This window comes from Onychostruthus taczanowskii, unplaced genomic scaffold, assembly GCF_017590055.1.
Source record: "Onychostruthus taczanowskii isolate IOZ18803 unplaced genomic scaffold, ASM1759005v1 scaffold38, whole genome shotgun sequence".
In the NCBI taxonomy this organism is placed as follows: domain Eukaryota; kingdom Metazoa; phylum Chordata; class Aves; order Passeriformes; family Passeridae; genus Onychostruthus; species Onychostruthus taczanowskii.
In genome coordinates this window covers 605,403-619,847 of record NW_024501237.1, presented here as the reverse complement: position 1 = coordinate 619,847, position 14,445 = coordinate 605,403, and the positions used below count along the sequence as shown (strand labels likewise).

General features: G+C 38.7%; 1 protein-coding gene across 3 annotated transcripts in view; it reads right to left on the bottom strand.

Annotated features, from left to right (window-relative positions):
- Positions 1-843: 843 nt before the first annotated feature.
- Positions 844-14,445, bottom strand: part of TECRL (trans-2,3-enoyl-CoA reductase like) — a 58,994-nt gene continuing 45,392 nt past the window's right edge. For 2 of the 3 annotated variants that reach the window (XM_041412070.1, XM_041412069.1), the window contains exons 5-12: positions 13,854-13,969; positions 11,732-11,837; positions 10,581-10,653; positions 8,753-8,796; positions 5,120-5,177; positions 4,151-4,236; positions 3,687-3,732; positions 844-2,577 (exon numbers count right to left, since the gene is read on the bottom strand). In XM_041412070.1, coding sequence (XP_041268004.1) covers positions 2,450-2,577; positions 3,687-3,732; positions 4,151-4,236; positions 5,120-5,177; positions 8,753-8,796; positions 10,581-10,653; positions 11,732-11,837; positions 13,854-13,969 — 657 coding nt within the window. In that variant the 3' untranslated portion in view covers positions 844-2,449. The remainder of the gene's footprint in view (positions 2,578-3,686; positions 3,733-4,150; positions 4,237-5,119; positions 5,178-8,752; positions 8,797-10,580; positions 10,654-11,731; positions 11,838-13,853; positions 13,970-14,445) is intronic. The other variant, XM_041412072.1, reaches the window with a different exon arrangement.

The window sequence follows — 14,445 nt, the reverse complement described above, 5'->3', positions numbered from 1 at the left end:
TTTTTAACTGTATGGGTTTCTTTTCTTTGCTGGGATTTTTTGGTGTCTATAAGCAAGGTCTCTGAAATATTTATCAAAACAAAGACTGGTGTTTTTTATAAACTTTTTTATTCTGAAGAAGAATATGCTTCCCAATCCAGGAAGTTAACTTACCTTTTCTAATTGCATGGAACTTGCCCTAAAAATCAGAGGAGGATGTGTAGGAAGGTAAAGGTGCAGAAAGTTAGATTTATTGCTATTTGTGAGGCCATTTAACATTGTTCAGAGCAGTTTTAGCTCATCAACACCCCACTGGTGAAACTCAAAATATCTATCATATTTATCTGAGACAGCCTTCTGCAATGTATCTTCATTTGTTCTTACCTAGTGTTTGCTCTCATCCTTTACTTTTTACCTTACTTTAAAACTTCAGTCATTTACTTCAGGAGCCAAAACTCTTTTCCCCCTTACCCCATGTAGTGAATAACCAACTAATAAACAGGGAGTTAATGATTCCAGAAATATTTCTTCCACCTAAGCTAACTGTTGAATAGGAACTGTGTTCCTGGCAATTGGAATCCCACTGGAAACATGCCTTGAACAGACTTAAAGCTGCAGCCATTGCAATCAAAAGATTAATAGATAAGTTATTGGTTTTAATAAGTCACTCTCCTACATGGATTATTTTAAAACTTTAAGATTGCTAAAATGAGACATTTAATAAACACAAAGGGAAAAGAATTTCAGTAGCTGGATTTAAAAAAAAAAACAGACAGCCACCTTTATTCACACATCTAACACTGTCTGGAAATAAAGGGTTCTAAAAATATTGTGGTTAAGTATTTGATTAAAGAGTACAGAAAATAATTTTTCAAAAATAGATTTTTATTAGCAGTCTGGGTCAGAGAACTGGATATTCACTTTGATTAGGGTATTCTGTTGAGAGGAATAAAAATTTTATTTCACAGGTTACAAGTTAAAAATATGGAAAGTGATGTATTTGCATTACAAAGATGAAACTGAGTTACAGTGGCGAATAGGATAAGTGTTGCAAGTTGGACATTAGAAGAGGGATGTGAACCCAATTTACTAGGCAAATTAACTTTGTTAGAACACGAGCTGGAGCAAAGATAACAGCACCTTTAGGAGACAAACTGCGTGCCATGCTGGTGTACTCCAGTGTTTCTCTAATGATTATAAAATTCTTTAGGCAAGATTTTTTTCACCAGCCTAAGGGCACCAAAAGGTATTGATAAATGTGTAACAGAAATAGAATGAAAGCTGGACTCAATGCCCTAACTCTTCATATCCTAATACCTGCTGAAACAGTTCTGGTTCTTTTGCTCTGCCTTACTAAAATTGTGCTCCTGCATGACATGGGTGCCATTGATTTGCAAAGAGAGCTACTCAGTATTTCCAGGGCTTGAATAACAATAATCCCTTAAAAAATAATGTCCTGGAAAGCAAAGTAGCAGATAGAGCCTAGCCAAACTGAAGGGCAGCTGAAGCCTGACAGCAGTGTCCCCCTGAGGCAGTTCAGATATGGACTGAAATGCATTTGGCATCTTGTTCCTGTTTGATAATGAGCCGTACTCTGTTTCACCTTGTGCCCAAGGATTTCACAATGCTTCATACAACGTGAATAGTGTCTGGATGCAGTCACTGAACGAGGGGGTCTTAACACACTTGTTAGTGCAGAAGGTTTTCTGCTATTTCCAGACTGTTCAGTGTGAGAAAGGGAAGTGAGCCTCAATGATGTATCCAAGGTTATGCCTCAAATTAGGTACAAGATGGGAAGTGGTCACAAACCCTTGTGGGATGGTGGGGCTGATCTACCTACCTAAAAAAAGATAGAAAGACAGTCCTCTTTGCAGTGAGCAATTTAAGCCAATTTGTATTAAACAATTTGCTATGAGATTTGATTAAAAAAAAAAAAAAGAAAAACTTAGTGAAGCTAGACTAAACAGTGTTCACAGCACAGTAGTCATCCTTTGATGTGATGCTTTAGAGGAGCTGAGGCAGAATGTGCTTTTTCTGTGCAGTTTAATAAAAATAAGGCTGTGAAACATCTTATGATGAAAAAATCCAAGACTGTCCTCAACATCTAACACTGAACCTTAAAATTGTCATACCTGAATGTGACAGACGAGTTGTGCTCATTAATTTTAGCAGCATCTGTGCCCATTTACACCAGCTAAATATCTAGCTTCAATATAAGCAATTTTCTTGTCCCTTTTCAATTAGCTCCATTACAGAAAATCTAATTAAATCATATCTTTTAGCAGGAACCAAGAATTCAAGAGCTAAGTTTTTGCATTTAATTAAAACCTCTTCACCTTGAACTGTTAATTTCCTGAAAAAGATATCCAATAATTTTTCCTCTGATCCACTTAGCTCCTGTATGAAATGGCTCATTTACTCTGAGGTGGCTCTTGAAGAGTGCACTTGGGCTCCAACTCTGGTGACAATCTCAGAAGATGATGGGAATCATGGCTGCTTTTCTCCGCACTTCTGGATAAAATCTTTTCAGATACAGCTTGTGTTTCTTCTGGGCCCACAGAGACATCTGGATGACCATCAGGAAAGCAAAGATGCCAACTAGTAGGGAAAAAGATTTAAAGAAAAGGATCACGTGTGTTCTTTCAGTGCCTGTTTCTGGAAATGCAGTAGGGTTCATGGAAATATTTGCAGTCTCTTCTGTGGTCAGAGACAACACAGCAGTTCCTCTCAGCCTGGCAGTTGATGATATACCACAACCCAAGGCTCAGCCTCCACCTCAGAATTCACACAGATGACCTTCACCTTTGTTAGACACACCCTGTACCACCTCTGACTTCACCATAAATCCATATATCACAAGACTTCCTTGGCCAGGTGCTGTCTCAACCCATGGCCTCTCTTAACCATGTTTCTAGTTTGCTTCTGAACTATAACATTTCTTTGTTTCTACCTCTGGCTCCCAACTATGACAGGGAGCTGTGCTCTAACTCCCTGCTGTGCAGAGTGAGAGCTCGGTCCTAAAGCAAGTAGGCAGTACCTGCCTGATCCAGCAGGCACCAAATAGGGGATCATTTTACTGCATTTGCATTTTGAAAATTCATTATCCTTTGATTAATGTGGAGGTGGTTAATCAGGAACATCCATTTGGTGTCCAGTCAAGCTACATCTGGGACGATTACAGCAAAGATGAGCGTGCTGTATATGTTTCTGCTCCTGCCGCTGTAAGGACAGCCCTACATTGTCCCCAGACTTTCAGATAATTTTCATACCAAAGCCTAAAACACAAGAATGTTTCATCTTTTCAAACAAAATTTTGATATAATTTTTGCATGATGCAGTTTAACCCACTTTTGAAATTTGTTTATTTTCCATTTGTAAGTCATGTAGGGCTACTTCTTACAAGTAGTTTTTATAGGTTTCTGTTTTGAAATGGAAAAATCATTTAAAAATTGAATGTTTTGGAGACCTCAGTCCCAGGGACCATATTTTTGTGTGTATAGATCTTCTGAGGATGCAGCAAAATACTGAGCAAGAGTCACAAATTCCACTGAGCAGGCTGCTCTTACGAGCATCTTGGAGGTTTATCTCATATGGCAAATTTGATGGCAATATTTCATATACTATAAACTTTTCTGGCAAGTCTTAGATTTCTAGAATTCTCTTCCACAAACACTTTAAATGCTGCCTTCATTTTTTTTCAAACTTACCTGGCAGAGTTTGTGTCATCACTGTGAAACTAATCCAAGACCCAGCCTGTTGCAAAGAAAAAGGCACAGTTAGTTCTATATTTTATGTAAAGCAAAATGGCAAGTTTTCAAGAGCTCCCCATGGAAAAAGAGTGTGGTACTTGTGCTGGAAATGGGAGAGGAAAAATAGTAAGAAATTAACCCCCCAGTGTGATGGATGGGGTGAAGAGATGGATGGTAAATCTTTAGGTCACTGGGGAGACTGTAGTGGAGGGAAATGCAGACAAAAGTCTGTGTGATAGTGATGTGAGGGAAGAGGAGGGTCTGGTGGAGAAACATTTGTGGGAGCAAGGAGACTCTGACATAAGAAGCATGAGGATGGGTGTGCAGAGAAAAATGTGTGGAGGTGTTGCAGATTTTCTGCAGACAAAGGCTGAAGCAGTAACCACCTACCCTTTGCACATAAGCAGAAGAAAGTCACGTACCTCGTATGTATAGTTGGGACAGGATACCAGCAGGAAGAGCCACGTGAAGGGGTTGTAGGTTGGACTTGGAAAACAGGTTCTATTTCCTTGTGAAAGGAAAAAAAAAAAAAAAAAAAAAAAAAAAGAGTGGGGAAAATCAGAACCAGTTTCAGTACAGGGAGAGGGGAACTGAGCCTTATCACAGCCTGACTATGTAACAGCAATCCCCTGGGCCAATGCTCTCAGGGTACAACCTGTTAGAAAAGTTTCAGTGAAATCTTTTGAGCTCTATTTATCCCAGGGAGAAAGAACTTAAATCAGCTTTTTGGCTCTTGCTGCTTTTAAACTGAATTAAGCCCCTTGCAAGAAATAACATAAGCAGTTTCCTAACCAGAGTGCATGAAAACATTCTAGAATAGAAACTGACTTCTGTGTGTGAAGTTGATCATACTGTGGTGTTTTCTTTAATAGGGTGTTCTAGTGGGGAAATTACACTATTAGTGTCTGAAAACATATTTCACTTTCCGGTATATATTGTATAACCTTTATTCTCATGACACAAAAATGCAGAAACCCCAACCTGTTAAGAGCATATATATACACTGTGTAAGTATTCATGAGTCTGTCTCTGTGTATTTGAATATATGCAAGTACATCTTTGCCTGAGATGAATGTGTCTAAAAACTCTGCAATATAGTTTAGAAGTTTTTGGGACTTATTTAAAATTAAATGCATTGAAGTCAGTCACCAGCATGCTTTAAAGAACTTAAATCCATATTTAAATTGCAGTTGTGTCTAATTAAGATAAATTTGCTATAAGTTTTAAACAACAGCAGTGTTGCTAATGTTTCTTTGTCACAATTTTTTGAAGGTGTTAGGCCAATGGCATGGTTACTACTTCATCTTTCTTTATTCAGTGGATGTAGGTACATAAATTACTGTACAGCAGCAGAAGATGGATAGGTTAAGGAACAGGAAACAAAGACAGACCTGAATTAGTTTGGTGAGCTAAAGCTACGTTGATAAAGTGATTTCCAGCTTCACACATCTGCAAGACATTAAAAACATATTTTCAGTCATATGCCTAAAAGGCTGTGGCAACTGTGTGCAGTGCATAACCAGAACCTTCCCCATTACAACTCAATCTCTGTATCCAGGAAATATGTATTCCAAAAAAACAGCCTGTGATCTCTGTCACACACAGAAGTGTCCAGTGAACACTATGGGTGCAGCCTGGGGTGAAAGCCCCTGGCACATCTCCACAGAGCTCTGTGCAGCCTGGCCTTCAGTGGGGCTCCCATGCTCAGCACATGGCCCTGGGGAGATCAGGGAGATTCTCTGGCTCTAAAGAATTCATCAAGATGCTCTTCTTGATTTTTTTTCTGGATTCAATCCAAGCTGCAAAGAAGCAGGTGAAAAGCTGACCTCTGGTTTCGTAAAGATGTCACTAGTTAATATCCCAACATCTCTTCCTACACATACTTTCAAAGGTGTTCAGCAGAACAGGCAGGAAAAAAGGGTGATTAAAAAAGGAGTAGTCTCTAAAAGGCAGACTGCTTGAATGGACAGTAGTCAGGGATCAATCAAGGAAGGGAGCCAGTACTGTTCCTGGTTCTGGAACTCTCTGGTTATGCCATTTCCAGCCATAACCCACTTCTCAAAGCTGGTCTCTAACATTTAGGTATTTCAAACCTTTGGTAGTGGTACCATTTCTCTCCATTTGGTTATACAGCCTGTAGCACAGGCTGATTTCAGATTTGCTTCAGGCTTTCAGTACTTCATCAGCTAGGACTACTGAAGAATGAAAATCAATATTTGCCCATATTTAAAATGGAAACTGGTAGGAAAATCAGTTTAAATTCCTGAAGAAGATAACCTGTCATCACAACTCTGTAATTTTATGGTTTTCATTTTTCTCCTACTCTGTGAAGAAAGCTAAAATGGTGCATACAGTTCAAGCTCGGGCTGAATTGAACTTTTTTTATTAATTTCTAGGTTTGAAGACTGGTTTGGCCTCTCAAATTGAAAAGATTCAGTGTTAAAAAGTTGCATTTTCTTATATAATTTATCATTCTATATCTTGCAAGGGTCAAAAATGTTTAAGAAATTACAATAAAAAGGGAAATGTTAAAACCTAGAGATGTTAAAAGTGTGAAGACACAAAATTAATACAAAAGATGAAGAGCTTCAACTGTCATTTTTAAGTCAGTTCTGAAAGTCATCCATAACAAATTTTTGTTAAAACTAATTGGAAGAAATATGCAATTTCATTTTATATTGAAAAGTGCTATTACCTGAAAGAACATTGTAGATAGAAGAATTACTGAAGAATTTTTCCTTTTTTGGTAGAGATTTTTGTGGGGTTTGCTTGGAAGATTTAAATCAGGTTTATTCATATATAGATCTGTTATAAGCTGTTATTCTGCATGGGTAGGTAGTTCAAGTCCTGCTGTCCTTTTAAATTATTTTAATTCCAACTAGCTGACAATCCTCTACTATAAATACCAGATGTAAAACACTAAATAGCCAGAAAATGAGATTCCATTATAAAATACCATATCAGAAGCTATAACTCTAAGCATAGCAATGGACATAATTTTAATTTACATACTTCCAATTATGAGCTGGGAATGTGATTTGTTTTTTCTAATTGCTATTATTTTAAAGAAATAGTTTTTGTGGTTAGAAGTGGTTTTGTAAAACACTATAGCTAATGAGATGTCTATAGTATTGTAGAGCAAGAGATATTCACACACTATAATTAACCCCTATTAATTCCAAGTAAAACAAGCTAAAGGCATTTCTGCAGGGATTTTTATTGGCTTACCTTTGACTCTGCAGATGCATTCTGCTGTGATTAACTCTTATTTCTCTCTTTAGACACGTGACTGTTAATGTTCTACAATGATAACCACTGCTAAATTTAAGCTAGCCCTCAGTTTATCATATATAAAATATGGGGCAGCGGGAAAGAGCAGAGAAAAAGCTGAAGCTATTTACAATTATGAAATATTGAAGCCTACACACTGTTTCCCCTCTTTATATTCCAATGTACCCTATGAGAAAACATCTCTGCAAAGCTTAATTCCTCTAAACATGAGAATCTTGCAGGAGGACCTGCAGAAACTCTTCATATTACTCAGTACTGTTGTTCACAGCAGCTGCAGATGCGTACATTTAAATCAGGATATGTAATAAAGACAAGACTTAAAGGAAGGTAAAAAAAGAAAAAAATCTTCCAAATATTTTATTCATATGTTTCAGAAACCTGTGAAAACAGCTCAAATTATTTTATTTCGTATGTTATGTTTTAAATTCGTCTGGGAATCTGCCAACACAAGATCTCAAAAGGAACAGGTCTTGAGTTTCCATGGGTAGGGAGTTCTCAAAAGAGCTGTAAGAATTCAGAGCCTAGACCAGGTGCTGATGCAAATCTTAAGGGGATTGACATATTTTATAGCAAACACCCCCAACAGGACTCATCCCTTTGCTTGATGGCAGCATTTTCCTTGCAGGGCACATTCCACTGAGGCAGGGAAGGATGTTTCAGAGCAAAAGGAGGCTTTCTCTAAGCAGAGACTTTGATGAGGACTAGTTTTGCTGGCAGCACTGAATATTCAGGCAAGCAGCTTGCTTGGACTCAAACACCCCCTGAGCCTGGGAAGGGTGCACGCAGCAAAGTTCTGGGCGTACTGCTGGCCGCCAGTGCCACAGCCTCCTGTCTCTGCAGTACTGGGCTATTGCTTTTGGCTCGAGAGCATCATGGAGTGTGTGAGCTTCTTCACAGAGGTATTTTTCTCATCTTTGCTGTACCTTATTAGAGCAAGAAAAACTGAGAACTGCATGGACAGACTCAGAGACAAATACCGCCAAAACTGTGACCTTCAAGGGTCCCGTTTTACAAAAGCATTTAAATATTGCTAATGAGTTTTTGGATGTTTTTCCAAAGAGTGTTTGCCTGAAGGAGCCTAGACATATGATTGTCCCATCACCCTGCCATGTTTCTGGAAACTGATCTCTATCTGATCTTCAAAGAGGATGCTTTGGCTCTGGCTCAGCAGTTCCAGAGGACAGAGAGGATATACATTTCCATGAGAACTTCTTACCAAGCCTCTGTCTCACTATAAAGTTATGTTCAAACAGCAGCTTGGGTAGTCTCAGCCATCCTTCATCAGCTACTCTTTCCCTTGGTTTATCCCAATCTGGCAGTGTTTATTTATATTGTTTTTAATAGCTGTCCATGTAAGTTATTCAGGATACACTGAACTATTGCAAAGACTGCTTGGTACATAATTCTTCAGTATTTTAAAAATTACAAGGTTCAGTCTGTCTAAATATTAGTGTTCTAACACAATTACCAGCAGTAAAAATGCTGATGATGTTCTCACATCTCTCAAATACAGTACTGCAGTTTAAACTCTGTGTACGTAAATATTAGTAGGACACTTCCTGACTGAGAAGCCTTGATAGATCAGTACTAAATCCAGTCAAACTACACAAGGCTGTGGACATGAACTTATATATATGTATACACACAAATGCACAGAAGCATTACTGCATTTTGCTAAATTGTGACTTAATCCTATTCCATAATCATAAATAAAACTTCATTTTTGTACATACCAGAAAAGCAAGAGCAGCGTAAGAAACTTGTTTGTGTCCAAATGCTAGAAAACAGAATGAAATTATAAATTGCATTTTACGGTATGCACATGGTTTGCTATGGATGAAATTAATCTAGTGCTGAGGAGCAGAAATGCTTCTTTCCTGACAGGCTCTGCAGAAATTGGATATTATCACACATAATATGAAGACAATACAAGGAGTAACAGCACTCTAGATATGCCAGTTTTACATTACTCATCTCAAGGCTGTTTTCACCCAACTTTTTTTAGTATTTGCCAGCTTCATATATCCAAGTGTTTTGTCAAAGCAGCTGGTGGTGGTAAATACCTTGAAAAGGCAAGAAGGGGAGTGGAGTGGAGTGAAGGTCAGCATCAAAATCAGGCTGAGAATTGCAGCCTTATCCATAGACCCTTCTATTTCCATGAGCAGAAAACTCAATGCATAACCTATCCATTACCTTCTTTTTACTTTCCTAGTGAGGCAATAGTGAGGCTTTACTACACAGCCACTACCTGCTTCACAGTCATGCAAGAAACACATTTTATATTTGTAAATTTTACCTGCCATCTGGCTGTCCCCTCCTTCTTCTGATTGTCCCCAAACCAGTGTAGGGCTCTACCATGTTCATGTCCAAAGCTTTACAGTTCCCAAGCAAACCTTGGTCATAGCTGGGGAACACAAACCATGTGTACATACCTCACTTGCCTTGGCTATGTCTCATCAACCTTTATTTTTGAGAGCTCCTTTTTCCTGGCTGGCACAGGACCCCTCTGTGGTGCCAAAGGTATTTTAAGGCAATGGCAAGCAGTTAGAAATATTTCTTATGGATGCTTCCTCTTTTGTGTCTTGAACAAAGAGTTTTCCCTATAAAGAAGCTGCACTTATTGATTTGATAGCCCAGGATGCTAAAAACTGTGTCTAGGGAGGTTTCTGCATTGTTTGCAGCATTGTTGTTAAAGCCACACCAAATCCAACTGTCATTCAATGAATCACATCATTTTGAAATAGAACTTTTGTGCTAGTTTAAAAGAAAAGCAAGTGTCATCTAGGAGAAATTTTTGATTGGAAAAACGTAGCAATTTAACTAAGTTTAAATAAAAATGGCAAAGCAAATGCTTTTTCCCCAAAGTTCATATATAAATCTGAGATACAGAGGAAATGAAAGACAGAGGTATAACAAGTAAAGTATCAAATAAAATAAAACCTGTGCCAATTATTCTCAAAAGAAGCAAAAGTGCAGAGAGCAAACAGGAAAAAAAATCATGAAGAAACAGCAGTGCAACAATAAAATATGATGAGAGGGAACGAAATGATGGATGAAATTGAAAATTTGAAAAAAAAAGTCTTTGTGTTACCAGCAGTATATGATGGATTTTTACTGGTTTCTCAGGAAAAAAAAAAAAAAAAAGAAAAAAAAAAGAAAAAAAACTAATTTTCATGAAAAGGATGTATCTTTAGCAAATAAATATCTCCTCCAAGAAAATGCAACCAACTCTATTTCTCTCTTCCCTTCTTTAACACAAATGTTGTGAAGATGAGCAAAAAACATTGATCTTTGTGTTTTCTCTGATTGTCCAAAATGTGCTGTTTGTAAACTGGACAGCAATTGGCCATTGCTGAACAGGCACAAACATTCAGTGGCACAAAGCAGAACTGCTTCCAACACAAGAATCTTCCTCCTGAAAGGGAGCAAAGACTAATTTCTGGCTGGATCAGTCATATGATTTCATGAGAGACCCATTTCTTGATTTTGGAGAACTTCAGGTTACAGGGCAAAGAATTTTCCAAAGCGAGTTTGTCAGTTTTGTGTCCTACCCATACCTACATGGCGGCGTGTACCGTGGGTGGTTGATGTAGTATGCGATCCAGGATGTGAATCCCCAGTAAAAGGCACAGCCCTGGAAAAGACAGATCGTTTTTTTGAAAGGGCAATAAGGAAGTGCAAACTGTAACTTTCAAAGTATAAGTTCTGCCAAGTGCAAAACCTGGGCGACCACTGAAAGGCTTTGCAGTTTCTTGTGAGCCTTAGAATACATATCTTTCTAAGTTGCTGTGAAGTCAGTAAAAAACATTGGGATACAGTGTAGATTTTTTTTTTTTTAAATGTTGAATGTGTTTTATTCCTGTTGTAGGAATTGGCACTCATCTTCTCATTTTACTGCAGAAGATTGCATTTCTAGAAGCAGTGCTATTAAAAGACTAGGGCTGGTTAACACAGCTGAGCTGTTGCTGTACCTGAAATTCAGCATTTCCAAGTAAGATAGAGCAAGACAAACAGAACACTGAACCAGACAAAACAAGAAAGAGTAAAAGTGAAGCCCTGTGTCACATCAATGTGTTAATCTCCTTCACCAAAATCCTAAATGTTTAAAGGGAGGGTCTTTACGTCACACTGAATGGGATGGAGAGGTGATACAAAGTGGCCAAGATAGAGTGTATAAAATAAAATAAAAGAAGGCCTGTGAGTAATGGCACACTGTTGAAATTCAGGAGGCTTTGGAAGGGAGAAGACCTGGCCAGCTCAGTATCTTCCTACCTGGGGCCTCCATCTATAGAAGGAGAATGGTTTTTTCTTGTAATTTGATTTTTCACTCCCTAGCACAAGGCTGCTTCTTGCTCTGTATTTATACTGTACCAAGGAAGCAGTGTATGATTTCTGTCAACACTGCTAGATGTTGCAGCAGCAGCTATCACCATAAAATAGCACTGAGTCTGAAAAATATCCTGGAGTTGACAATCAGCCCCTTGAGTGAATGAGTCAAGGTGGACATTTACATGCAGGAGCAAAAATGGACATTGATTTCAATTTATGTCCTTGGGGACATGGTCCTAAAATCCGTCCTGTTATCTGTATTTTCACTAAACGTAATTCCTGGAGGTACAAAATAAATTAATTTTTATTTCCCTATCTTCTTCCAAGGACTGCCTTGGTATGAGGATATTCTCTCTTACACAAGATGATAAAAATATTGTCACCTTTATCATATTTTTCAGAGGAGTGTGCCCTTCCGAAAACTTGTGAACAAATAATGTCTCCAGAAGATGTCTGATGTAGTGTAAACAGTGACAGAAGCAGGCCAAGCTGCAAGAGGAAAAAAAAAAAAGGAAATTAAGGTAAGTGAAATATTAGTTTTATTACTTCACATTTAATGTCATGAAAGGAATAAGAACTAATATTCCAAAACTGCAGTCACATTAAAATTGTGGGATTTAAGATACTGTCTTAATTGAAGCACCTGGAACCAAAGATTAATGGAATAATTTTCAGTGTTAGACAAAGTTGCTTGCATTTTGCAGGGAAGCAACTTATTTTTACTAGCCTTGAAATAAAAAGAGCTCCTCGAGCTCTGAATGTGATACATAGTCCTGACAAGGCATTTAGGCAGGACAGCCAGGCGTCTGACGCGCCTTTCTGAAAGATGTCTCCCACGTTTTAAGGCCACCTTAATGTTCCTGTAGGATGTGTCTGACATTTAAAAACATTCTGAATATCTTCTGAATGGTTTCCTTGTCCTTTGCCAACTCAAGTAGCTGCACGGAGGTAGTTTGTGTTTCATTTCCTTGTGGATGCAAAATGAGATTTTGTTGTGAGTTAATCCATTCTGATGGCTTTTTTGTTGCCTGTTATAAAGAAATGAGGCAATTGTGGTAGAAATTATTATATTGATTCTCTTTTGAGGAAGATTATGAAACAATAACAGGCATTGCTGATTTGCTTCCGAGAATGAGCTGCAGCTCCTAGTGATTGAGTTTCAGAAACAAATGTCAGGAGTGATTCCTGATGGCATTTTATCTTGGTTACATTTACTGTACTACCATAGCCCCTCTTGCTGCAAACCAATTATAAGACATAAATGAAAAGTGTTTTTCAGCATGTGAATTCTCAAATAATTTTATTATGCATTGTGTATGGTAGCTAAAGTCAAAGATTAAACAATTTCAAAGTAATTAAACCAGAGAGAGTTGAGCTAAGAGAATTTCAAACAATTAATGACTTATCCAAAGCCTGGAGCAAATTTCCAGCTTTGCTTGAAATTTTAAAATTAATTTGGCTTAGGATGGGGACCTCAGATGAACCCGTTAAGGAGTGGTCACTGGCAGGATTCTGCACAACCCTTGCTCACACAAAAGAAGGCAAAGGCATTGCAGGTTCTTCTGTGCTGCCAGAAACTCTCTCCTTTTAAGCATATGCACAAGAGAAGGAAGACAAGTATCTTGCAGCTCTGGATTTGAATTCAATTATTCTGTGTTCTCATTCCCAGCTCCACTAACTCCCTTAATGTCTCTCCAAGTGCCTGTTCCTCCATCTGTAAATGGCATTATTACACTCACTGTATTTCTCTGCTGTGTACCAGTTCCCCTGATTCTGCAATCACCGTGTGGAAAAAATGTGGGGGAAAGTTGTTCAGTACTTGAGCCTCCTAGGTGCCTGTGTACCCTCCTATAAGTGGTCCAGCTTATGCAGGTGACAGGCTTTCCTTGATCACTTGTCACCTTTCCACCAGGCACTAATCATCCCGAATGGGGAGAATTCCACTGAAGGAAAGTTCCTTTAAGTGTGAAAGTTCCCAGTCTGCCTGGTGCGTTCTACCACCGTTCTGTGGAGATGCTTCTTTTGAGTTTCCTGACCTAATTCATGACATGCACACCTGTTGAATTTCCTCCTTCCTGTGCCTAGGTAAGAGCTGGTGTGGGGGTAGTTATCTTCTGTGCTGGATGCTGATGCTGCGCATCTCAAGTGCAGGAATGTGCTTTAAGGCAACTGGGAGTGGGGCACCTAGTCTTGTCTTCTCTGTCAAGCTTGACTTTGGGTTACTACCCACTGTGATTATTATTTCACTTTCTGATTTGATGCCAAAGTATTTAGGGAAGACAATGCATCTCCATGGTGACCAGGTGCAGTGGCCATTGCTGGGATCCCATTTTTTGTCAAGCTTACAAGTGCTGCTAAAATGACACATAGGTATTGGTAATAACTGAATCTGACACCAGGCAGGCAGCCTCACACCCCCTGTAACATCTTCAGCTCTGGAAATGCAGTCTCCATCCATTTGGTTTCTCATGATCCGGGAAAATAATTCCCACAAGTGTCACTTACTGAACCACTGGGTGGCGGAAGTTCTTCCTGCTTTCCACTTGATCATAAATAGTCGAGAGGCGAATGTAGAAGAGCAGATATATGAGAAGAGGCCCGGTGTATTCTGTTAGAAAAAACTAGGAATGAAAAATAAAATAGCTGTGGCAGAGTAGAAAATTATATCAGGAAAAGTGTGAGAGAAAGAATACCCCTATCCACAACCTCTATTCATCCCTCAAATGACTTTCGGCTTCATTTTCAAAACTTAAATGACACATAAGGGATTCTTCTGCAGTCTCTTTAGCAAAGGAGCAAAATCCATCTAGGAAATGAGAGGTTTCTGTGCAGAGCATTAACCCAGTCAGGAATGCTTCATGGAAGGTGGTCAAAAGCACAGTTATCTCCTCTTTATATTTTTGGCTGTGCCATCAGATGCCTATTTGGAATCTAAGTAACACTGAAAAACAAGGCCAAGAAACTGAAGGCAGCCTGCTTTTTGCCAGTGCTTTTTGCAATTAAGTGGTACATCAGTTAAAAGCCAACCAGGCATGACAGAAACAAACACAGCTTTGAATCCTGGTATCTTGCAGAGTCATCTGGAAGGGAGGCTATC